Here is a 26,738-nt window from a genome sequence, read left to right on the forward strand (position 1 = left end):
TGAGACATGGACACTATCCAGTGACCTGAGATGAAAAATGGACTCCTTTGGTACTGTGTTGGTTTGACGTTGTGTCAAATGAGCGGTTGCTCATGGAATCCCGAATGAGGCACATTACCTGCATTGTGAGGGAGCGTCAGTCATTGGCACTACGGCCACGTGGCACATTTCCCCGAGGGTGATCCAGCTCGTAAGATCCTCATTGTTGGGGACTTGGCTGGACCAGACCAAGGGGTTGCCCACATAACACCTGGCTGCGGCAGATAGAGGGTCATTTCTGAAGGGTGGGACTGGACCGCATGTCTGCCTGGAAGATTGCCAACCGGGATCCTGAGTTATTTCATTGTGTAGTGGGTGCGGCAACGCACTGTACCAGTGCATGCTCCCCAACTTGACTTGACTTGCTTTGTATTTTTGTCAACATTTTATGTCAATTAAAATTTGATATCAAGAAATTGAAAATTCTGACTTTAATCTCAAATATATTTGTATAGTGCATGCCACATTTGGGGTACCATGCCTACTTGCATCAATGTAGCAGGGGAAGGTGCCTATCATGGTACAATATGGATTGAGACAGAAAAAAACACAGGACAGGTCACCAGTCCTAATATAAATACAATAGAAAACAAAATACTAATCAGTAAGATCTCAAAGCACCATTCTATAGAGCACATCATGATTTTGGACATAGAATTATAGAGTGCTGCTTGAAATTCCTGAACCTTTATTGTATTTCTTTAAAGATTCACATTTTACTATGAAATATTTTTGTTCATTAAAACTGCCCTTTATTTTCAAAAGGAACGGGTTATTCTTCTCAAATTATGTTCAGAGTTTACAGGAATAGATGAATAGGAAAAAGAAATGGGACTGGCTGATGTGCTAAAACAACTTTATCATCACAACGCTAATTACAGTTTCCCTAATGGACACAAAATCAGGTTAGTAAATCATTCAAAAGTAAATGCGATAATTAAGAAGTTGGCCTTAGATATGTAGTTGAGTGGTGACTGTTATATTTGCGAGTCTTAAAGCACAAATCTCGAAAGCACTTCCACTAGGGGGGGGGAATTCCATCAAAAATAGCAGTTAGATACAAAAATATTCACAATACAGTAGAACCCATATAAAATAAAACATTTATTATCATAAAAAGTGAGCACATGGAGCACTGTAGAACACATTAGGCACAAAGCACTTGCCTACAAGGGCAATCCAAAGTAAATAAGTCCCAATACACAATCAAAGGCAAAGTCAAAAAACAGAGTAAAATGGACCAAAATCTAAAGAATCAGAGTAGCAAAAGCACAACAAAGACACAAGTAACACTCACCAACTCCCCAGCACATTCAAAATAAACTACCAGGAACTGTGGGAGACCCTCCGGATTTATAGGGCGAAGAAGGGCACTTCCTTGTGCTGAATGGCAGGTAGCTCTGCCTCTTGGGGGACAGCCCACAAAACACATGGAACATAATGCAGGCATAGAAAACAAAGCAGACAATAAACAAAAGGAACATTAACATACCTCAACAACTCAAAGTTGAACAAAAAACATCAAAGAAGACTTTGAACCCCAGGAAGGGGAGGAACCCTGGCTGAGATATAGCAATAATGTATTACATCAAGGTAAATAAAGTCTCCACAGGTCCTCATTGGAAAGAATTTTCATTCCAACATGGCTGGACATGGTTATAAAGCAATCATCCTGCTCCTGGCACCCATGACCCCCAACAGGGCTTCCCGTTTAATACTACAATTCCCATACAGTACTGTGGGTGTCCAAATGGGAGCTACTCCAGAAGGATGCTGCCACCTAGTGTACTGGGGGAACAAATGCCTTTCAGGGGGACACCATTTATCCTGGCCAGGATGCAGGCCTATTGCTGTTTTAAATGACGCGCCATTGTTATTCTACTGCTCATTTTTAATAGTTCTATTATTTTTTTTGAAGCTAAAATTAAGATTTTCCAGTCAGTCAATGTAATTTAAAATGAACTTAATATTAATGAAAAAAGTGGATGTAATGTTAGACTATAGGCTAAAAAGACAACGCTGCCCGAGACAGTACAAGTATTATTGTTTCTTTTCGCAGGAAGGTCCTGTATTTTGATTAAATGTCAGATTTGAGTCTGTGATTGTCCCAAGACATTGGTAACTTTCAACAACCTCTTCTTCCTGGTCTCTGAATATATTTCTTGTGGGTGAAGTTTTTTTTTTCTAAAATCAATTGCTACTTTATTTTTGTAATATTATGTCAGGTCTGCCTATTTTATAATCTAGCAAACCTTGCTAATATAATATTCTGGACATTCAGCAGAAAAGCCATACAAATATTTTGTAAATATTACTGTAGTTATCTGTCTGACTAGTGACAGTACAAATGATCTTTGCCTGATCAATGGAATCTTCATCTCTTTTGTATACAAAACGTTAATCCAAGCAGTTATAGTTAATATACATGCAGGTATTGCAAACACATTTCAAAAAATAAAGAACGACAGTGGTGACCTTTGGTTATTAATAAAATGATTCTGAGAATTTTTTGTAGCTCATTAAATGTTGCAGAAAAATAGTTTGAAAAAATACGGTTTATTCTATGGAAATTGCATATCAATAATTTAAGTAAGTTTTCTAAATCATTTTTAAAATTATAGATCTATTGCTGGGGTCATTCTGAATCACCCACATAACAATTTGGCGCCTTGGCCTGGGATTTTGTACTACCAGCTGAATACAGATCCTTGTAACTACTAATGCTACGATGCCAATCAATATTTTACAGTTCATCCGCAGAATTTTTGCCAAGCAAAACTTGTTTGTTAAAACTTTCAACACTAGTCAATTAGCTTCCATAAAATTATACACCTTTACGAAAAAACAGGCTATGAACTCAGCAAACCATCCCATTCATTTATTTCAAAAGCTCCATAAACTACAAAATAAGATTACATGTGTGTTAATAAAGTTTTTTGGTAACAGCTCTGTGCTCTTCATATCCAATCAGATTACAGAAATGGCTATGTGGTGGCTCGGTTTGAAAGACTTTCTACACCAATCACAATGCTCTCCGGTAATAGAAAGGCTAGAGCGGATAGGTTCGCGTAACTCCATCTTTGATGTCTTGCCAATCGATGGCTACCATTTACAGAAAGAAACCAATAATCATTCAGAAGGAGGGACCTGGTTTTCGATGTTGCCAATCAATGCGCAGAGAAAGGGTAGCATTCGTTTCCTGGTGTGAAGGAGACGATACAGGGCGAAATAGGACTCTTGGATTTTCCTATGCTGTTAAAACGCACAGTCACATAGATATTGGATTTATTCATTTAGTCGCGTGGATGGCAGGCCATTGAAATACATCGAGCCGGAGAAGAAGGTCGTGTAAAGGTTACCTGTGGCCTCGGGTGGCATTAGGGCAGATTGACAGGTAAATACCACCGGCGAAAACGGCGAGCGATTGAAGCTGTGTACTCGGAATTCCAAGTACATCTCATCTCGCCTGTATGTTCGATAATGGCTCTAAAGGCTCATGCTTTATTTTCTTCAACTGCGCCCCCTGCCTCTTATATTTGTAGCACTCTGTACAATGGGCGCTGTCTAATCTGCTGGGGGTCGGCTGAATTTTGGTTTTGCCTTGGCTTGTCACAGTCGCTGTCTGCGGCCTTATAGTTAGGGTGATACGATCTCGTAAAGATAAGTAGTCACGATTTTCATCAAGGCACTTGCGCCTGTAGATTGGTATTGATTACTATGGTTACACACTGACGGATATCCCACTGTATCATCTTCTCACGGATTTCCTTCACTGGCTATTATTGATCAAGAGACACCGGCTTCTGTCAAGCACGCGTCTCCACCAACACCCACTTCTGCATCTTGTCTCGTGGCTGCAAATACAATGTCGAAGTGTCCAATTTTAACGGTATACCCGAGCGATCCTCAAACTCAGATGATTTTTAGTGAGGTGGTTGAGCTGGCCCACCGACCCAATCAAAATTATGTTTTTATTTTGATGAACCCCATTCAGAGAATAAATAAGGTTAAAAATATACAGCATTGGCACGTTGTGTCCATATATTGAGTCTTGCATTAAAGCTGAAATATGATAATAGCACAGAGCCAATTGTTATGCTGAAAAGGCAGGGCTGTTTATCTGTTGTTAACTTTTAAGGCTGTCATCCTGATAGAATGCAAATTCAACATGCTGACAGCTGGCCTTATATCTTCAGGTGTCTGCAGAAATGGATGCCCTTATCCCGGTCGTCAACAAGCTGCAGGAAATCTTCCTGACAGTTGGTGCTGAAGTTATTCAACTTCCGCAGATTGTGGTTGTGGGATCCCAGGTGAGTGAAACGTTTCCTTTGCATTTTTTCCATCAGTTTTTTTGCCCAGTTTACACTAGTAAACAATTTGAAGGTATCTTATCAGGTTGCAACATAATGATGGTCTTTTTTGATGTTATGTCTGTGAGGTGGGACAGTAATTCATTGCAAATGCCCTTGCCACATAGCTTGCAGAGATGGAGTTTAAATCCCGGGGCTTGTCTGTGTGGATTTTTTCCCTCTGGCTTCTCTGGTTGGCCTCCCACATTCCACTGGTAATTGGAGATTCTAATTTGATTTGGTGTGGGTGATGGTAGGTATGTGACTGGGAGTGCCCTGGCACTGGTGTCCCTCCTAGGGTGGGTTCCACCTTTTCACATATGGGATTGGCTGTGACCACCTGTGACCACAAGTTGAATAAAATACATACAGATAACACTTTGTCTGTTTGATCCTGATCATACTTGTGGTTTAGTCCGCCATTATCCATAATTTGAATTCACTAAAATCCCAATATGATTACAGGTTAGTTGTTCTCTCCTTCTTTTATTTGGCTTTGGAGCTAAAATGTGTCATAACTGTGTTTGATTTATGGCTTGGGCTTTTTTTTTTAAAGTAACATAAGTATTTCATATTTCAGAGCAGTGGGAAGAGTTCAGTACTAGAGAGTATTGTTGGGCAGGACTTTCTGCCTCGTGGATCAGGCATTGTAACACGTCGCCCACTGGTACTGCAGCTGATTCATGTAGGGTCACCTGAGGATCGAAAGCAAGCATTGGCCGCTGGTGACAATGGTAAGATTGTGTATCTGTGACTGCTGTAAACATTAATTTATACTGACTGGCTATAGAAAATTCCTCTTTATGATGGCTACTTTTGATTGTGCTATCCTGTTTGACCATTGTAGAATTGAAGGTCATGGTATAGTAGTAAAGACAGTAATACTTTGCATCAAGGCTCATGTAATATAAAAGGCAACATGGGTTTACACACAATTTCTTATACAGACAATGTTGTCATGCCACTGGCAGCATGTTAAAAGGCTTTTTGATCCACTGACAATGACTCTTTTCTGCCATTTATTAAGTGGTGAATATTTAACCATAGTGCAACTCGGAAAATTACAACCATGATGGCCAAGTAACCAAAATAATTTAATTTTCCAGTAATTGAACTCATTAGAAGGTCTTCGTCTTTAACCTTATAGAATGAGAAGTGCTAGTGATGGGAGAGTATTCAGCCTCCTCGGGTTTGCCCAGTAAAGACCACTGGGATGCATAACCATTCTGTAGCTAACCATGATGTTCACAGATATGGTCCTAGCTTAAAATGTAAATGTTAATTATACCTGAGATATGTGAATCAGTAAGGTTTACCATATGCTTTAAGACGTCTGAAGTAGTGTGATTTGTGGTGCTGTAAGTGGGATGTATTTTGCCTTTGCTGTAATCTGCAGTGCCGCTGTGCTCAATAGGCTGAATTTAGGCATGTTCTTCATATGTAAAGTGTTTATCTGTCTTTATCTTTCTAACAGATAAATATTTCTTGTGTTCTTTCCCTCTCTCTTTCCTTCTCTCTCTTTTATTTTTAGAAAGAGGGGCAAAGCAAAATACAATCAACTGCCACCCAGGTCTATCACACTGTTCTAGAACATATTATTCTATTTTTGGCGCAGCACTTGCTTCTAAGTGTATTTCTGCTTGCATATATCACAAGGACGCTGTGCTGCATGTGTGTTTTGTCTCTGGTTGGTACATCACTGCATGTATGTCTGTTATGTATGTGTTGCTGAATTTCATAGCATAGTTTTTATCCCCTCATCAAGTATCACTACAATGGTGTTTTTTCCATTGTAAACTGGACTGGTGCTCTGTGACTTTGGTTTAGTTCCAGATGTGACTGAAACAGATCCACAGCATGCTCTTGAATCTATGAATAGTCTATACCCTAATTTAATAAAGTAAACACATTATCCAGTTGACTTACCATAAGACATCTGCCCATTAGCAACATAAATAAGAGCTTTTCCTACACTGCTTCATTTTGGAATCAAATTCCAGGAATTTACTTTTGTGTTAGGGCACCACTATTTTTAAAAGCATAACAGCGTGCCTCCTGGGGACCTACCAGTCTGCACATAAAGGACCAAAGAACTTGACCTATATACATCAGTAATGGCTTTATTGATCCCAGTAAATTAATAATGTACAATATCAATAGAAATAAAGAAGAAAATAAAGCCTTTTTGTGTCTGGTGACTGAAATTTGGGAGTGGCTTATCTGCCTGTTCTCACAATATATCAGTCAGTTTCCAGAATTTTGCAAACTCAAGTGTTCTGTTTTGCTTTTAACACTTGTTTATTCTTCCTTCCTACCCAGTGAGCATTTGCCACAACATGTTTCTGAGCTGCAGACCCTGTTAGCTGTAGGACAAATCATTTAAACCCCAGCTTGGCGCAAAGATGTGCTTTGGAAATCTTGAGGTCATCTTAAGACAGCACCTCCTGGTGGCCTCAGGTGCATATACACCTCTAACGCGTAGAGGCTAGGAGGGTGTTGATCCATGTCACAATCTAGACCTTTGAGAGAGAAAGTTTAGCTTTCAAGCCATCTTTTGTACCCTTACAGTCATAATGGTGCTCTTAAAGAATTCACATTTAAGGTGTTTATATCTCCAAGGCAAACTTGAGCTACCTATTCACTAACACTGGGTTACAAATGAGGTCTTCATTTGTGTGTGTGTAGGCTTATCACTCAGTAAATAGTGTTTGCCTGACTATTTCATTGAATTCTTCTACAGTCATGTCTGTTCAACCCTAGCAACTTCTTACAATACGTATAATGCATTACATTTTTTCCTCATGTAACTTCATGCAGTGTTCTTGTTTTATAGTCACACAGCACCAATAATGCTTATAAAATACAAATACATATTTGTTTTTGTGTATTTTTTAAGTATAGAATATATGTACATTAAACCTGATGTGAGTATTAATTACTTTTTTTTTCTTTTATCAGGAATAAAGGCAGAGCAATGGGGTACTTTTCTTCACTGTAAGAATAAGGTATTGAATCTGCTGCATGTTTTAAAGAAAGGAAAATATTTTTCTTTTCTGATAACTTTGTCTGTTTGATGCTGTTCATGTTTGTCATTCGTATACCTTTGCAATGGCCTTATCCATAGTTTTGAATTTAGTAAAATTCCAAATTGGTTAATTTATGAATTGGTTTTGGAGCTAAAGTGTGTCATAACTTTTAAGTGTGAAAACATAATGATGAGTACTTGCTTTTAAAAATAGGCCAGCTGCTACTAGCATACTGAAGAAGAAAAAATTGGTAGAATAACTTATTATACATTTTGAGAAATCCTCCAGTAAATGACCCTCTTTTGATATAAACATACCTTGAATAGAAAACTGTAAGGAACAAGCAGCTATAGGCCTTTTGTATTTAGGACCCACATTCTGGTTTTAAATTGTATATGTTGCTGTATGTATTGTTACTGGATCAAGTTAAAAGAGGGTCAAACCCGTTCAAAACTTACTAATTTGTGACTTGATATAGTGAATAGGTGAGGTGCAGGGCAGTTGGTTAATCTATGATATTTGCTGTATTTTGCTGTGAATTTCTGTTTTTGTTTATCCTGCAGCTTAGCTTGTTAGTGTAGTTTTGGGTATCACAGTTTTCCCTTCAACACTTTCGAATATGTTAATTAAAGATGTTAAGTGAAGATGTTACTTAAAGTTAACTGGCATCACTGAATTGGCCTAGTGGAAGAGTGGGTTTTTGTGCAATGCAAGCTTACCCCCACCTCTGCCGGAATTGTCTCTGGACACAACAAAAAAAAACCCTGTACTGGATAAAAGGTTAAACATAATCAGTACATAGAAGGATTATGGTTTAGGTATGAACTGACACTGACAGGAGAACTGGCAGAATATGAACATTTAAAAAGTTCTACATGTGACAACTTTAAAGTAATGAGAGACCTGCAGTTTTGCCAGGTGTTTTAATATTTCTATTAAAAAACATCAGAATTATTTTCCTGAAGTTGCATCATCTGTACATCAGAAGCCGCTAAATTATACACATGCCTACTAAGAGAAATGCTTCAGTAAAGCTGTTCAATTCAACATTTTTCAGTGGTACTTGCTATAGTTTTCAGACAAATATGGAAAGCAGGGAAACCGTATTAAATCAATCATTATAGTATCATTTGTGTGTAATAAGTAATTGTTTATCTATCTTCTAGAGTCAGTTCATAGTTTTGTAAATGTGTTTTATGGAACATCTCTAGGTTACAAGCATTGCTGGATTCTTTCCATACTGCAACTTGCAGAACTTGTTTTATTGTGATGTGTGATTGTCTTTCAAGTTACTCTGCCATCTTTACACACCTGAACAAAAGCCATGTGTGTGTGTGTCCAAAAATGAAATCTACACACTTAAGATGCAACAAAATTTTGTTATGCAAGACTAAATTAAAATGGTTGCTTTAATTAAGATCAGTTTGAATGTTTCTATCACATTAATTCTTTTTCTTTATTTCAGTAAGTTTTCCAGTATGTTTTTTTAAAATACAAAAGTGTTTGCAGTCCACTAACAAAAATTTTAATAAGAATGTTTTTTTGAAAGCAAAGCAAGCAAATTAATCATGTGCCGTTTAGATTTTTACAGATTTTGATGAAATCCGACAAGAAATTGAGAGTGAGACTGAGCGAACAACAGGAAACAATAAGGTAAATCAAGGTTTTTTTTTTTGTTAACCAAGTAGGTAGTTTTCCTTAACTATGTAAATCTTTGCATCTGTAAGAGGCATATTCTGTCATTGAAGAAAATGTTCCATAATTGCTTGGTGAATAATTTAATTTAGCATTTTCTAACCCTGGAGACACTGTTCTTTCATTAATCCTACTTTTTAAGCAAATAACAGTAATGAATAAAACCTGTTTTTTTTTTTTCTCTTTGACATTTGTATCTGTTTTTAGTTTTTGCTTGTAACAAAAGATTTGACTGTGAATAGGACCTCCCTGCCCTATTTAGAGTAGTCTAGTAATATCACATTAAGGCACAGATTATAAATTGTTCGCAAATTCCTCTGAGAATGCAAAGCCTAGTCCTGTTCAGTTAAGTGTGACCATCTGATTGGAATGCCTTTGGCTAAGCCACAAAATAATCTAAAAAAAATTGCTATTTTTTATGTATGTATATGTACATACACACAAATGATATTTATTCTAGTCCTGGCCTGGTTACACTTTGTTTGGAGTTTGTATTTTCTCCCAATGTATGTATGGATTTTCCTCCAAGCACCTCGATTATTTCCTATATTCCCAAAGTTTATGTGTTAGGTTAATTGTTGACTTTAAATTGTCCCAGCCTGAATATATCTGTGTGAGTACACTCTGTCATGGGTTGATTATTTGCCTTTCATTTCATACCGATAGGATGGGCTCCAGCTCTTATTCTTGAACAGGATTAAGTGGTTTTGAAAATAAATTGATAGAGAAATGTGTTTATGCATGTACATACCACACAGTTTACCATCTCCAAAGCAATTTTATTTTTACACTTCTCTTCCATTCCCTCAGTGAAACTCCACATAAGTTTTATCCTACTTCTCTCCCAAAGCATAGTGCTTTTACTGAGGGTGCAGGTTTTATGTTAAAACTTACAGAGCCTGTCTCTGCAGTACTGGGTGCTCCTCTGCCAAGCCCATTGCGTGGTCCACTGATACTAACATGGGGCCACAAACTAACATAAACAACAACAAGTGTTTAGGAATGAGCAAGGATCACTAGACTACCCTGAGGAAAACCCGGGCAGATCTGATTTTACTTTTATACAACAAGCAATATTTTGCCAATGAAATGCCAGCAGTACTATAAACATCTTTTTATTTTACTAGGCAGTGCTGCTAACATGTTTACGAGGAAATGTCCTTTCAGTGCACACTGTAGAATGTTTATATATTAACATGTTTAATCATAAACAGTACTTGTTTTTTTTGTGAATGGAAACACGAGTGTTCATTTATAAATTTGAAGGAAACGTAAAACTGCTTTGAATTGTTTTCTGTATTTTGTAATAAATACAAAAAAACACATGAGTAACATTTGACTGCTAATCTGTATTACTTTCATGCTCTGTTTAGAAAGATAGATAGATACTTTATTAATCCCCAAGGGGAAATTCACATGCTCCAGTAGCAGCAGTATACTGATAAAAACAATATTAATTATAGAGCAATAAAAAAAGCAGTGCAAGTTAAAAAATGCAAGGTGGAGAGTGCGAGGCAGGTATAACAGTCTATAATCTTGTATAGTGTTAACGTTTACCCCCCCGGGTGAAATTGAAGAGTCGCATAGTGTGAGCGAGGAACGATCTCCTCAGTCTGTCAGAGGAGCAGGACAGTGACAGCTGTCTGTCGCTGAAGCTGCTCCTCTGTCTGGAGATGGTACTGTTCAGCGTAAGGAGTGATCGACAGGAGACTGCTCAGCACCCGTTGCTCTGCCACAGATGTCAAACTGTCCAGCGCCATGCCTACAATAGAGCCTGCCTTCCTCACCAGTTCGTCCTGGCGTGAGGCATCCCTCTTCTGTATGCTGCCACACCAGCACACCACCATGTAGAAGAGGGCGCTCGCCACAACCATCTGATAGAACATCTGCAGCATCTTATTGCAGGATGCCAGCCTTCTAAGGAAGTATAGTCGGCTCTGTCCTCTCTTGTACAGAGCATCAGTGTTGGCAGTCCAGTCCAATTTATCATCCACCTGCACTCCCAGGTATATATAGGGCTGTACTCTCTGCACGCAGTCACTTCTGATGATCACAGGGTCCATGAGGGGCCTGGGCCTCTTAAAATCCATTACCAGCTCCTTGGTTTTGCTGTTGTTCAGTTGTAGGTGGTTTGAGTCGCACCATTTTTTTTATTAATATGATGCATGATTTTAGGATAGTATCTTGCCAAAGAGGGAAGCTTAACCTTGTCTTACTTTGTATTAAAGGGGGTGAGAGTACAGCACACAGGCACTAAGTGTATTAAAACATTAAGCGTATTAAACACATTTTAGTTGCCTATTTCAGTTGCCTCTGCTGGAATAGCTAAGCGAACGTGGCAGACCTTAAAGAAATGCACTTGCATGCAGCCTTTTCCAGACATTTACTTCATCCTATTAATATTGAAGTTAAATAAAATGCCTTAAGTAAAATAAACAACTCAGAGGTTTTTCAAATGTTAACCTAATTTTTAGTGGCTGATACTTTATTCCTCGCCTTCCTGCACTCTGTATGTATTTGCTTATTTACAGCTCATGCTTCAAGCACGTTGCTAACCTCATGAAAGACTGATGGGAGGCTCTGTTAAGGACAGACCCAATCTCCTGTTACACCTTCTAGCCATACTCTACCGTACCATAAAGATAAACAGCAAGAGAAATGCAGACGGATTTTTTACTTTTAAATGTTGTCTTCTAACATATTTACTTCATATTTCACAAGTATCAGCTTATGAAAGAAACCAAGACACAATTTTCACTATGTAAAATAATTCCCACTTGTCTAATGTGGCAAACCATCAAACAGGTAGACCAATCAAAACTGGTGTCACCCCCAGAACTGGTGGGTTTCTAGGTCACTTTCACTTGCAGTCTCCTAAAGACTGTTTGCTTTTGTTCTTTTTTTATTTTGAATGTAATGTCAGTGTTGTTAATTTTTACCACCCTTTTTTTTAAACAGATGGCTGGCACTAGATCTCCGTCTGCTAGTGTAGAATTTAATAATGTGACTTACACTTCTCTTTGAAATGCAGAAAGGCCCTTACTGCTGCTATTACTTTAGTACACAGGAGCCTGTTAATTTAATTTTTTTTTTGCTTTATTTTAATTCAATTTATATTGTGTTCATTGTGTGACCACTAATATCTCATAATGTTGTATAACTTAGAAGAGATTTAAAAAGAATAACTGAGATTCCCAGCAAGAAAACATATTAGATTCCATAATACAATGACTTTGAATGATAAATATGTTGGTGTCTAGTCTCCCATGACCCTGAACTGGATTAGTCGAGTTTAAGAACATTATTTAATATATTAAAAGACTGCAAGACACATGTAAAAATATATACAGTTAAAGAACGTGTACGAAAAATATTAGGGTTTAATTACGAGTCATTAAATTATCTGTGAGTTATTTAACCAATACCTGAAATAACTGAAAAAGTGTGTGCATTAGGGGAGGGATTGTAAATGTATTATAATTAAGCTAAAGTGTTTATGAAAAAGTATGATAGATAACTGGCACATCGGGGAGAGAGAGTTGATCACGAGTCTGAAACTGGCCTATTCTAGTGTATTTTAAATCTTTTACTCAGGCTCAAATATACAGAGAATTGCCTAACCCAAATCTGAAGGCTTTGAAGTGGGAAGATTGACAGGTGTTTATAGTGTCATTATGGGCACTTGTATATGAAGAATTGGTTTATCCTTATAACTTGAATTTGCATCTTTCTTTCCTTTAGGGGATTAGTCCAGAGCCAATACATCTAAAGATCTATTCTCCACATGTACTGAATCTTACATTAGTGGATCTACCAGGCATCACCAAGGTAGCTCAATATAGTTATAGCTGTTGTGTCTTGACAGAAGAGCATTGAAATAATGTTTTGAGTGTCAATTGAAGATTTTGAAAAGTTATTTTCATTATGATAATTGTCAGATCCATGATAACTGTTTTGATATTGATATTTTCAGGTGCCCGTAGGTGATCAACCACAAGACATTGAGGTCCAAATAAGGGAAATGATCTTGGCATACATAGGAAACCCAAATTGTATTATTCTAGCTGTTACTGCGGCAAACACAGACATGGCTACATCTGAGGCGCTAAAATTGGCCCGTGATGTTGACCCAGATGGTGAGATTGCCTTAATTTGACAGTATTAAGGATTTTCTGTCGTGTAATCCTCTTTTAGTGAGTGGTAAAAACAAACAGATGCCTTACATCATATTGTAGAGGGATCATAGTAAAAGTGTTGATACTTATTGTCTTTGTGACCTGCAAGTGAACAAAAATTAAAGGCTTTTTACTTCTATACCTCTAGGTCGTCGGACACTAGCAGTAGTAACAAAGTTGGATTTGATGGATGCTGGGACTGATGCCATGGATGTTTTAATGGGCCGTGTCATTCCTGTGAAACTTGGCATCATTGGAGTTGTTAACAGGTCAGACAGTTGGAGATGTTTGTTTATGATATTCAGTCATATGAATAAGTTTGGAACCCCGCTCAGCCTGCATAATAATTTACTCTACTTTCAACAAAAAAGATAACAGTGGTATGCCTTTCGTTTCCTAGGAACATCTGAGTACTGGGGTGTTTTCCGAACAAAGATTTTTAGTAAAGCAGTATTTAGTTGTATGAAATTAAATCAAATGTGAAAAACTGGCTGTGCAAAAATTTGGGTACCCTTGTAATTTTGCTGATTTGAATGCATGTAACTGCTCAATACTGATTACTTGCAACACCAAATTGGTTGGATTAGCTCGTTAAGCCTTGAGCTTCATAGACAGATGTGTCCAGTCATGAGAAAATGTATTTAAGGTGGTCAATTGCAAGTTGTGCTTCCCTTTGACTTTCCTCTGAAGAGTAACAGCATGGGATTCTCAAAGCAACTCTCAAAAGATATGAAAACAAAGATTGTTCAGTATCATGGTTTAGGGGAAGGCTACAAAAAGCTATCTCAGAGGTTTAAACTGTCAGTTTCAACTGGAAGGAATGTAATCAGGAAATGGAAGGCCACAGGCTCAGTTACTGTTAAACCCAGGTCTGGCAGGCCAAGAAAAATACAGGAGCGGCATATGTGCAGGATTGTGAAAATGGTTACAGACAACCCACAAACCATGATGAGAAAGAAGCCCTTTCTGTACTCACGCCACAAACAGAGTCGTTCACTTAGACAAGCCAGATTCATTTTGGAACAAAGTGCTTTGGACTGATGAGACAAAAATTGAGTTATTTGGTCATAACAAAAAGCATTTTGCATGGTAGAAGAAGAACACCGCATTCCAAGAAAAACACCTGCTACCTACTGTCAAATTTGGTGGAGGTTCCATCATGCTGTGGAGCTGTGTACTTAGTTCAGTGACTAGGGCCCTTGTTAAAGTCGAGGGTCGGATGAATTCAACCCAATATCAACAAATTCTTCAGGATAATGTTCAAGCATCAGTCACAAAGTTGAAGTTACGCAGGGGATGGATATTCCAACAAGACAATGACCCAAAACTACAAAGTCATTCACACAGAGGGAGAAGTACAATATTCTGGAATGGCCGTCACAGTCCCCTGACTTGAATATCATTAAAAATCTATGGGTTGATTTGAAGTAGGCTGTCTGTGCTCGGCAGCCATCAAATTTAACTGAACAGGAGAGATTTTGTATAGAAGAATGGTCAAAAATACCTCAATCCAGAATCCAGACACTCATCAAAGGCTATAGGAGGCGTCTAGAGGCTGTTATATTTGCAAAAGGAGGCTCAACTAAGTATTGATGTAATATCTCTGTTGGGGTGTCCAAATTTATGCACCTATCTAATTTTGTTATGAAGCATATTGCCTATTTTCTGTTAATCCAGTAAACTTAATGTCACTGCTGAAATACTACTGTTTCCATAAGGCATGTCATATATTAAAAGGAAGTTGCTACTTTGAAAGCTCAGCCAGTGATAAACAAAAATCCAAAGAATTAAGAGGGGTTCCCAGACTTTTTCATATGACTGTATACCTTTGAGTTCTTCAGTAGCTCAGTTATGAGTAATTCTAATATGCGCCCAAGTATCTCAGAATAGTAATTAGTAGTATTTGAGTTCCAAATGTAACAGAGAGATTTTTGACTTCAGAACATACTGCAAAGAATTTTTTTTTAATTCTGACTTGCCTTCTGTATTATTTTGCTGTTTTTTCTGTAGAAGCCAACATGATATCAATATCAGAAAGAGCATAGCAGAAGCAACGCAAGATGAACAGGCGTTTTTGCAAAGAAAATACCCATCTTTGGCCAATCGCAATGGCACTAAATATTTAGCAAAGACACTTAATCGATTGCTTATGCACCACATTCGAGACTGCCTACCTGAGTTAAAAACTCGAGTAAATGTGCTTACTGCACAATATCAGAGTGTACTGAACAGTTATGGGGAACCGGTGGAAGATCCTAATGCTACTCTGCTACAGATTATTACCAAATTTGCTACGGAGTACTGCAATACCATTGAAGGCACGGCCAAAAATATTGAGACATCTGAACTGTGAGTATTTATTTTTAAATGACATTAGTTTCCCAGTCTTTAGTACTATTCATCCAAAGTCATAGCCTTACTTAACTCTGGTTTAACTAAGTTAAGTTTGCCTATTCATTGTATTCTTCTCCTTCAACAGGTGCGGAGGTGCTAGAATCTGTTATATATTTCATGAAACATTTGGTAGAACACTGGAGTCCATTGATCCACTTAGTGGACTTACAATGCTTGACATCTTGACTGCAATCAGGAATGCAACGGTATTGTTAAGAGATGCAGGCTATGGAAGTCCAGATGAACACTTGCTTACTTTTTATAATGTGCACTGAAATATGTCACTTTTACTTCCCAGGGTCCCAGGCCAGCGTTGTTTGTTCCAGAAGTATCTTTTGAACTTCTGGTGAAGAGACAGATAAAACGTTTGGAGGAGCCAAGCCTGCGCTGTGTGGAACTGGTGCATGAGGAACTGCAGAGGATTATTCAGCACTGTACAACTTATAACACCCAGGTAGAAATGACCCACATGTGTCTTATAGCTACAGAAAAAGAATAAATAAAGTAGGTGGAGTTTAAATAAGTATGTGCTGCTTAAGTGAAATGTGTGAACTATATTTATTTAAAATTCTACCTAGGAAAAATTATTAGAAATGTCTTTTAGATGGCAGCACAATGGCAAAGTGGTTAAGGCATCTTCCTCATGGATTGAACATTCTGGATTTGATTACCAAGCCTTATTATTGCCTGTGTGGAGAAGGTACACACATTTTTCTCCCACATTATCAATATTTTTACATATAACATTGATTCATGATATTAGATTGCCATGTGTGAGTTTGTTCATGGTGGGCATTATGGTGAACGTTTATACCATGCAGGGTTGATTCATGCCATGTGGCCTGCTGCCACCATAAATTAGAAAAATGGGCTTCAGAATATTACATCTTTCTAGAAATGTGTTTTTTTCTGGTTTTAATATTTAACATATGGAAATGTAGTATAGTTATGTTCAAATTCAACTGCAGGTTGATATTAAAATATGTTTTGCTGAACTGGAGTTTCTAATTAAATTAAACAATATTTTTGGGAATATGGATTGTACTATAAGGTAAACCCACATATACAGTGAATGGGGAGGATGTGCAAACTCAACATAAATAATGACCAGATCTGGGATTTGGACCCAGGATGCTGAATCCTTGGAGCAGCAGTACTTGCTAATGTGCAAGTGTATCCCTTTTAACAGTTTAAAACTATACTATGTAAATTGTATGTGGTGTCTGCTGCACTGGAAATTTTGTGAAAAGTTTATATTGCTCTGGTTGGGTAGATGTACATCTCCCTGTATGCGTTACGCTGCTGTCCTAATTAGGCTGTTAAAATGCTTCTTGCCTTTAAAGAAAGGTTTGTAGTGTCACCACACCAGGTTATTGTCAAATGGAAGCAATAGTAATGTGAGTTACTTGTGGACCCACATTTCTCTCTCGTGAATTTTGTGTGCTCTTATCTTTCCCATGTAAATGACAACTAAGGAAAGTTTGCCCTTCTGCCACCTCATGTTTATACCCCAGTGAAACAGGAAATCATTAATTACTGCTGGAAAGTTTCTACAAAATATGCTCAATTAAAAGTAATATAAAATGGAAAAAAATCTATAATTACACTTTGTTCATAGGAATTTCTAGGGATGACAATAATTGTATCACATGTTGTTTTGTTAAGAATAATTATTTCTTGATTAGGGATTTTTTTTTCTCATAAACATTTGCTTAAAATAAAGGCTGGATATCTCTCACTTTTTTCAGTGAAAGCTTAAGATTTATTTGAGCCTAATTTACTCATCTTTACCAGGGGTGCCAAAAATTGTGGACGGGACTGCGTATAACTTCTTTTTATTCAATAGAAAACACATATTGGCATCCCTGCTATTCTTTTTACCTCTGTTTCCATACTGCTTCTTCAGGTATGCCACAAAGCTTTTATGAGGGAGCAAAGGAAAAAACAACAGCAAGAAAAAACAGTACAGTTACTGCTATGGTCTTAATATCATCTGCATTAAAGGAATATTCCCAATCCAAAAAAAAAAAAAGATACATCTTACTTACCCCATGTACTTTGTAGTGGTGGCCACAAATGTTTTTAATCTCATGAGATCATGCAGAATGGAAAGAGAGAGAGAAAGAAGGAAAAAAATTATTACATACCAGTACTCAGTGGTGACCAATGCTGTACAACAGCAAGAAATGTGAAAAACATCCATGGGAAGAAAAAAAAAAAAAAAAATGTCACATTACTTGTGTTGCATAATCGACATGTCTGTTATCTTACTACTCTTCTTCTTCTTTAGGCTGCTCCCGTTAGGAGTCGCTTAAAAAGTGTAAAATGATTTTTGTTTTTTTAAATATCATTAAATATCTCTTAAATTATCAGCATATACATAAACTCAAGGACTCTTGACCAATGAATGATGGGGAAGAGGCGGGTATTAAGTCAAAAGTCAATCCAGTGAGGCTTAAGAGGGAAAACAGCCTTGGAAAGGCGTCATTCCATTGTAGTACCCATTCACACACATACTCAAACTTACCCTCACACTAACGCAGAACCAGTTTGAGATCACCAGTTAACATAATGAGCATTTCTTTGGAAATGTAGCAAGAAAATGGGAGTACCTGGAGGAAAATTAATCTCACCTAGGGAGAATTTGCAAACTCTGCTGTCATATTCTGCTACCCACCATTGCATTCTTCAGCATCATTGAGACTAATTCACTTGCCAATGGCGGTGTGGGGCTCCTGTTTATGCCGTTTCTCTAGAAGTCTCTGCTCTCTTTTTCAAAAACTTTTGAGGCTTGTCAAAGGGCATGTTTTCAATTAAAGCTAGAAGGATTGCAGCTAATTAAGCATTTAGCCCTTCTTAAGCCCATATGTGTGTGTGTGTACATTCTCCACACAGGCAATAATAAGGCTTGGTATTCAAACCCAGAATGTTCAATCCATTAGGAAATGGGGGAAAAGTAGGGAGGAGATTGGAGCTAATCTTGGCGTAGTTGTTATCCTTGGTATAATGCTGGCTCCATCAGAGGCATACTGTTGGCTGTCAAAAAAGGGTTTTAGCTCAGCTGTGCTAGAAAGTTGTCACAAAGTTGGTAAAGTAGACATGCCCAGTGATTCTCAGCCATTTAATTGACATGGTCCAGTGATGAGATCAGAAACTGTGTGGTGGGCAAGTCTGACATACCCCTCCGGCTAGAAGTCACGTAATGTAACATCAGCTTTAGCTTGTGAAGTGTTCACAGATAGCTACACTACTTTCTCACAAACTCAATAAAGGGCACTGAGTGGTTTATAACACCATAAAATGCTTTTTAAAATTGATTTTCACAGACACATCCACAATTTGGATTTTAAAGCTTTTATGGAAATCCAAATGGACACCCTGGCACCCCCTTATTTTGCAACCTTAGTAGTATGGAACCTTTTGTGTTTAAATAGACCTATTCAATGAACTACCATACTTTAGGATTATGATAAGTATCTTAGCAGTCACAGGTTGAGGACCATGGTCTGTTGTAGTCTGCTGTATGTTAACCAGCATCTACAAAATTGTCCTTAGTCATATGGAGTTATTATATAAAAACATGTAGCTTATGTAAAGTGTATTGCAGTCTGCAGTACACAATTATTGAAGCTTAATGAATAATATTTTGGCTTAAAACTATAGTACATTTTACACTTTTTTTTTTTTTTTTAGATCCAAATGACAATTGATTTAAAAAGATATAGTGATTACTGAGATTATAATGGCCAAAGCAATTTCAAGAATGTTTTTAGATGTTATTGTTCTGTGGTAGCATAGTGAAACATTAGTATGTATGTGTTGTTGCAGTGGACTAATAAATGAATAAATACATAGAAAACCACATTAAATTTGCAAAAATAAAACTAGAGACATGTTTAGTTAGACATCTATAATGAGACTTGGATTAAAGATAATGGATTGTTGTGAATCTGAGGTAAAAAGTTTGCCAGGTTCATCTCCACAGCCAATTTTAGTGTTCCCTATGCAAGTCACTTGCCTGTCCAGTTCTCCCTGTTGTATAGATGAGTAACCTATAGTTCTTTATTTGTTGATTTTGTAACTGCTTGTCATGAAGTTGTGATGAAAATAAGTGATTAATAACTGTTTTAAGGTGGTTAAGGTATATAAGAATACACGTTTTACCTGAACCACTGTTGTAAGCCTTGACTGAGAGCAAATAAAATTGCAGATTCACTTGTGATGTTCAAAGACTTTTTCCCTTTGCCTCAGGAGCTCCTACGTTTCCCCAAATTACATGACTCAATTGTTGAGGTTGTAACTGGCTTATTGAGAAAGAGGCTCCCAATCACTAATGATATGGTAAGCTTATTTTTACTATTCAAATCCAGTTCAAGTCTGTAGTAAATGGCAAACTGTATGTCTTCTCATTGTACATGCATATTCTTTTGGGGAAAAAAGTTAAACCTATTAAGACAGTATCTTTTTGAGTTCCCAGATTGCAAATTCTAGAGGAGCAGGACGTTGTATGTACTTGCACTTACATTATGTTGTGGAACAGTTGATAGTAATAACCAGTCCATATTTGTGTGTGTGTGTGTGTGTGTTTTTTTTCTGTCTCTTTTTTTTTAAAAACAGGTTCACAATCTTGTAGCAATTGAACTGGCATACATCAATACAAAACACCCTGATTTCACAGATGCAGCTTTGGTCTCCGCATCAGTAAATAGTGCACAGGTACCAACAATTTATTTAATTAAAACAGGGAAGTTATATGATGTGTGTCTATAGTATTGTATAATGGGTGAATACACCTTTGAGTCAAAGTAGGCATTTTGAGAGCAGATGTGTTCTTATAGAGTAAATGTAGCTGAATATTGATGTTGACTTCTTCAGATGGTTTACTAAGTTGGATGGGAGTGGTGGGTGTGTCGGATATTTTCCAACCCCACAAAATCATGCCTTTTTCCCTTAGAGTTTCATTCTATATATTCCTGGTATTGTTTAGTCTTAACTCCAGACCAGCTTGCAATTACAGTGCTACTTTCCATGGATACCCCTTTTTTTGTCAATTTTTATATTCACTCCCTCCAACAATCCTGTATTACAGCACTATTCAACATACAGCTAATGTACTGCCATTTGTCAATTAGAGCAACAATAAATACATTCCTTTTTTAGCCGAGTTATCAGGCTGTTTGTGTGTCCGCTCTATAGAGGATATGAATTTGAGGGTTGTTCTTCAGTCCCTGGTGGGAGACATAGGATGATGGGCAGTAAGAATAAATTATCTTGATATAGCAGTGTTTAGCCATTAAACAGAGAAGCAATGTTTTTTCACATTGGAATTTCCATTTTTTTTTATGTTTTTTTGTTTTTTTGGTTCTGAACACAGTGGATGCCAAAATGTTTTTGATATGTTTAACGACACAATGCTGAAGATCATGACTTATACTTGCACCAGTATCTTTCTTTTATCCATGTTACTTTAGGATACAGGCTATTTAAAAATTTATTAATTGTTGTGTTATTTGCTAAGTTTCCTCCTTTGTTTTCTTTGGCTGCCTTGAAGTGTATGGTGTTCAAAAACACACTGTTGTTAATTGGTCTTTTTTGGGTTTTTTTTTGTAGACTGAGACAGTACAAGACAGCAGTCGCAGGTGGAAAAGTGAGAAGCCAGCAGATGAGCGAATAAGTGAAGAGAAAACCAAAGGAACTCCACAGAACTCTGCATTCAACAGCCCATCAAGAGGACACGCAGTCAACCTGCTGGATGCAGTGAGTTCATTGTGTATTTTGTAATTGTTGCTGTCCTGATGGTGAAATTTATTTTAAAGCACTTGATTTGTACAATGCAGTGTCTATGTGGCAAGCTAAACGGTTTGTTAAGGGTCATATAAAATGTATAAGTCTTTGTGTTTAGTTATTTGGCCATATTTATTATCGAATGTTGTCTTGGTGTTTAGTTATTTGGCCGTATTTATTATCCAATTTTCTGATTTTATTTTTTTTTTGTTTCAAAATATGTCCTAAATGGAATACTATTTCTCAGATTGGTGCCTTATGCTGTCAGTTGATTTAGTGAAAATTGATTTAGGAATATTTGCGGTATCTCAGATCAGTACAGAAAGGATTTATGATAATCATGTGATGGTACAGTATGTTTTGTGTGTTTTCTCCTATGCCACACTTGTCATATTTAGACAAAAAGAAGTCAGTAGTTTTGAAAACCCAACAAGCAAAATGTCTGGGATGGAAATATTCTGAAAAGACTTAGCTATTAAGAAATTGTAGAGCAACATATATGTACAAATGCATGAAGCAACATCTTTAAGTGCAAAAAATGAATTTTTTCAGAGAAGATACACAATTCTAAAAAGATCCTTTTTGCAGCAGCTACAGAGTTGACATAAATAACCCTGATTTATATGTAAACCAGCTCTGGTTATAATGCATGAATGTCCGATGCAGTGTGTAAGCGGCACAATAAAGCTGATTTTGCAACAAAATTACTTTAACACTCATTACAGCTTTTATCCCATTTTGGAATTTGTTCAGAAATAAAATGCATGATTCGAGCTTGGTTTGAGAGTTGTATTTAAATGAGGGAGTTTAATAATGGTAAGAGTAATTGTTTTTGATATAGCTACTACACATAGCCCCAATAAAGGAAGGAAGTCTTCATCTTCATCCTCTGAATGTAATGGATGTGGCTAATCAACTTGCTAAAAGGCATATTCAGCTTAGAGATGTGAGGAGCAGGTGCCTCCTTGGCTGCACCTGCATATGTTTTGGGATATGGGTAAAAAACTCCAGCAAGTTACAGTTGTAGCATTAAAAATTGAGGAAAGTTTCATACAATGTGGCTATCTGTATACCTGTGGCTAGTCTACAATGGTTTCAAAATGAGCTGCACCTTATGTTTATTCCTAAATAAAATGTGTTTATTTTGTGTTTTAAAATGACACATTGGCCAGCTATTTGTGTGGCTCAGCTCATAATGCTTTGAAACACATCTCAAATCCCTCTAATGAGATACTGCAATGCATTGACATATGCACATAATCTCATAGATGTGCAATTAGCATGGCTGCTATTACCGTATACTTTATTTCTCAAAATCAAACACTAAATTTCTGTTGCCAGTGGGCTTTTGATGCCAAGGTATCGTTCACTGGTAAAACAAATAAGTATAATTAATGTAATTAAAGGAATATTCCCAAAAATTATATTTTTTAATATGTTACTTATCCCATGCAGTTTGTAGTGATGGCCAAGAAAAATTATTAATCTCCTGTTTATATGCTGAACAAAGGTAAAAAAATGTCAATGAAATAAGCCAAATATGGTGTTCAATGCTGTAAAACAGCAAAGAATGTGAAAAGCATCCATGGAAAAAAATTAAAAAAAATCATGATACTCTATTTGCATAATCTGCATGTTAGTTATCCACTTATGTGCAAAATACATGCATTTTTTGCTAAAATATGGTTAACATAATTTAAAAAAGTACACATCATAAACAGGAAACTAAAGTCACATGGGACTTCCTTTCTGAATTGAAGATCTGCTTCAGCCTTAAAATCTGTATTCTTTTTGTAGGTTGTCCAAATTGGTGTTTCTGGTTTTGCTTTCCTCCATTCATTCTCGGATGTTGTTTTACTTTGTAATACACTGCTTGGGAATATACAACCTGATTCAGAATTGTGGAATCTAAAGTGTCATCTGTGAGCCGTGCATAAATCTAAGAATCTTTGCCTTGTTTACAAATTTCTCAGTGCCTGTGTGCTTGTATCTACTGTGCAATTATTTTTCCCCAGCGTGTGTGTGTTTATATGTGAGTGACACACACAGTTTAAAGTTTTTGTGTGGATGGGACCTAGCAGCTATATGTATATGTGCTCATGAGTCAATTTTTTTAATTCAGCTTGGAACAAGCAACTTATTAAAAGCTAAATGTCCATCTGATACACAGATGATTGATTTCACTTTATGTTAATCATTTGCTTGCGTTACCCTTGTTACAAGATGTATTAGCCTTATAACTTAAAGCACAGAGCAGTAATAATATTTTAGCTTGATGTCCAGTTCCTGTCGTCCTGAGGATAGAAGTGATCCTTTGTTATGAGATCTTTAGGGCCCACAGTGAGATTTTTCACTAGAACACAAGGAACAAGGGCATGCCTTATGGTTCTTTGTCAAATTCTTTTGGTGTGGGCATATTTAAATGGTCATACTTAAATTAACTGCAGATCCCAGCAGCCCCACTAGTACTTCACCATTGGCCAGCTTTGAGTGTTGCCGCTGGGGTTGCTGGCGGGGAAATGAGGTATGGCACAGACTTTAGAGGTGCACCACAAGAAGTAGTCGCCCGTCTTTTCTATTTCCATGCTTCACCTTCACCTCTGGATTACAAATAATCTTTTGGATTACAGTTTCTTTCTACCTTTATGTGCTTGACCTGTGCCTGGTAAACATCTTCATTTGGGGAGCACTCCAGTTTTCTACAGATTTTTAATGCAACATCTGGAACATGGCAGGACAAAACTTTCCAGCATTCAGGAAGCTATATTCTTAAGATTTCAGTTTATTTTCACCATCGTCTGCATTTACTTCATTGGAGTGTGTTTGGACTGTTACCATGAGTGTTTATTGTTAACTGTTTTGTGCTTAGTGCTTCGACAGGTATTATTTGTCTAGTGTTCGATAATCACAAGTCATTTTTGCTGTTGAGAGAATTGGGGAGGGGTTTTATGTGCACGTTAGTTATCTAACTATTGTTTTTTTCCTTCTTTATTTGTTTAAAATATACGCTATTATCCATCCATTTGATTTTATTTGTATGTATCTCTGTGTGGGAGTGTGAATACCAGATCAAGGCTGGGTGTGCTCCTGGCGTGCCTGTTTAAAAAATAAATAAATAAATAAATTAAATAAATCAGGGTTTTCTGACTCTGTAAATCTTAGCGTTTCTTGCCACACCACCTTTGTCTCTTACGTTTAATTATTTAACAAGAAATGCTGACCAAAAGAACTGGAAAATAGTGACCCTTAGCACAAGTGAACAAGATCTGGTTAGTCACCTGCTAATTGCAGCCGGCTAGCCTCACTTGTTTATTTTGTTTGTAGCATATAGCTATAGAATAGAACATTCTTCTTAAGGTTATGTTGCATTGCACTATTTTTCCATTGATTTTTTTTTTTTTTTCCTTCTCAGTCATAGCCTCATTTATGCAATCTTAGCAAGTACACAGTGCTCCAATGATGCCAGTCATGTAATGTAATATGGCAAGTAACTCACTCTAACTAATCCACCTCTCACTCCAATAAAATTAAACTGATTTGATTTTTGTCTTTAGTCGTAGGGATAGACAGTGTGTGTGTGTGTGTGTGTGTGTGTGTGTGTGTGTGTGTGTGTGTGTGTGTGTGTGTGTGGGAAGAGAGAGAGAGAGAGAGATGACAACCAATGTATACTCATTTGGAAGTACAATGCATAGAATTCAGTGATGAGGAATAAGAAAGGCAGATGTTTTGGACCTCACAAACAGAAGAAAATCTTATATATCTAATGTCTCATGTTTTATGTACCATGACAGAATGGAATGACTAGTAATTTTATTGCAGAGATGACTTATTGTATCTCTCTGTTGAATATTTCAAGAATTGATATGCAGAATTTTGGAGTGGGACTTGAGAATGCAATGTCTATTCTTTGTTTGTTAGATTTGGAAAGGCATGTAGGATTGGTTACTTAAAGTGGATGACATGGGGATTTGTTTTTAAGGTACAGCATCTCCTTTGAATATGGTTAAAGAATATTAGGTAAAGGAAATTGCATAACACATATGGTTCCAAGTTTTAGAAAACATGCTAGTAAACTGAATTTATCCCTGTAGTTAAAAATTAAAACTTGTCACCTAAATTAATTTCATCACATCACAAGTCAGTAAGGCAAATTTGGATAATTACCTCAGATGAACTGAGCTTCCTTACACTGCTGGGCAGCATCAGATAACAGATTGTAGTCCATTCTCATTGCAGATGCTCAGAGAAACATTTTTTACTTTTAAGCTTTTTTAACCTGCATAAATATTTCCCAAATTCTTTGTTAATGGCTTGGAGCATCTAAACCTTATTTGTTAATTTTATTGTGTGTGATACTTCAGATACCTGATTAAAGAGCTGAAGGCTTTCTTGGCAGCATTACAACTTAAAAAGTACTGGTGGTGTGTAAGCATGTATTTCAGTAACAGAGGGAATGTAAATGGATGTAAGCACTTATGTCATTCACAAGTAATTATAAATATCCTGAAAATAAAAATGAAATTAAATACAATAATAGAATAATAGTTAAACATGGTACTATCTGCACTTTTAAAACTATTCACCTGCACACGGTACTGGATAAATACTTGATTTTCAGGTTACTTGCACTTGGCAGACTCAAAGGCCTGTTTAACGACCTTGCATGGTTATGATCCAGTCTGTTTTGCATACAAACTCTTGGTATGGATTGGCTGTTTACAAAGTGGCACTTTGTAATTTGTTTGTTGAATTCTCCACAAAAAATGTGCATTACTCTAGCTGTAGTATTTTTGCCATTTATATTGCAATATCAGAAACCAGTAGGAAAAAATATTTTAAATAATTTTAAATTAATATTTTCATGTCATTGTAAATATAACAACAACAGCATTTATTTATATAGCACATTTTCATACAAACAGTAGCTCAAAGTGCTTTACATAATAAAGAATAGAAAAATAAAAGACACAATAAGAAAACAAAATAAGTCAACATTAATTAACATAGAATAAGTGTAAGGTCCAGTGGCCAGGGGGGACATAAAAAACAAAAAAAACTCCAGATGGCTGGAGAAAAAAATAAAATCTGTAGGGATTCCAGACCATTAGACTGCCCAGTCCCCATATAAATGTGCAAGTGAATATTACTTTCCAAAGTAATATTTTCTGAACTAATTTTTCACCCAAAAAAAGTGTGTGTGTGTGTGTGGGTGGTTAAAAAAAAGAAAAAATATGTTTTCAGTATTGCCACATTAAAATCTAGGTTTGACAGTTTTC

At 36.8% G+C, this 26,738-nt stretch overlaps 1 protein-coding gene across 4 annotated transcripts in view; it reads left to right on the top strand.

The window, feature by feature from the left end:
* The first annotated feature begins 3,218 nt into the window (after positions 1-3,218).
* Positions 3,219-26,738, top strand: part of si:dkey-32e23.4 (dynamin-1-like protein) — a 33,349-nt gene continuing 9,829 nt past the window's right edge. For 3 of the 4 annotated variants that reach the window (XM_039773888.1, XM_039773890.1, XM_039773889.1), the window contains exons 1-15: positions 3,219-3,433; positions 4,236-4,349; positions 4,969-5,122; positions 5,920-5,958; positions 7,347-7,393; positions 8,996-9,067; positions 12,851-12,937; positions 13,083-13,245; positions 13,433-13,553; positions 15,295-15,633; positions 15,764-15,884; positions 15,977-16,132; positions 19,930-20,019; positions 20,296-20,394; positions 21,289-21,435. In XM_039773888.1, the coding sequence (XP_039629822.1) occupies positions 4,248-4,349; positions 4,969-5,122; positions 5,920-5,958; positions 7,347-7,393; positions 8,996-9,067; positions 12,851-12,937; positions 13,083-13,245; positions 13,433-13,553; positions 15,295-15,633; positions 15,764-15,884; positions 15,977-16,132; positions 19,930-20,019; positions 20,296-20,394; positions 21,289-21,435 (1,737 nt within the window). In that variant the 5' untranslated portion in view covers positions 3,219-3,433; positions 4,236-4,247. The remainder of the gene's footprint in view (positions 3,434-4,235; positions 4,350-4,968; positions 5,123-5,919; positions 5,959-7,346; positions 7,394-8,995; positions 9,068-12,850; positions 12,938-13,082; positions 13,246-13,432; positions 13,554-15,294; positions 15,634-15,763; positions 15,885-15,976; positions 16,133-19,929; positions 20,020-20,295; positions 20,395-21,288; positions 21,436-26,738) is intronic. The other variant, XM_039773891.1, reaches the window with a different exon arrangement.

The sequence above is a fragment of the Polypterus senegalus genome, chromosome 13 (assembly GCF_016835505.1).
Source record: "Polypterus senegalus isolate Bchr_013 chromosome 13, ASM1683550v1, whole genome shotgun sequence".
NCBI lineage: Eukaryota > Metazoa > Chordata > Cladistia > Polypteriformes > Polypteridae > Polypterus > Polypterus senegalus.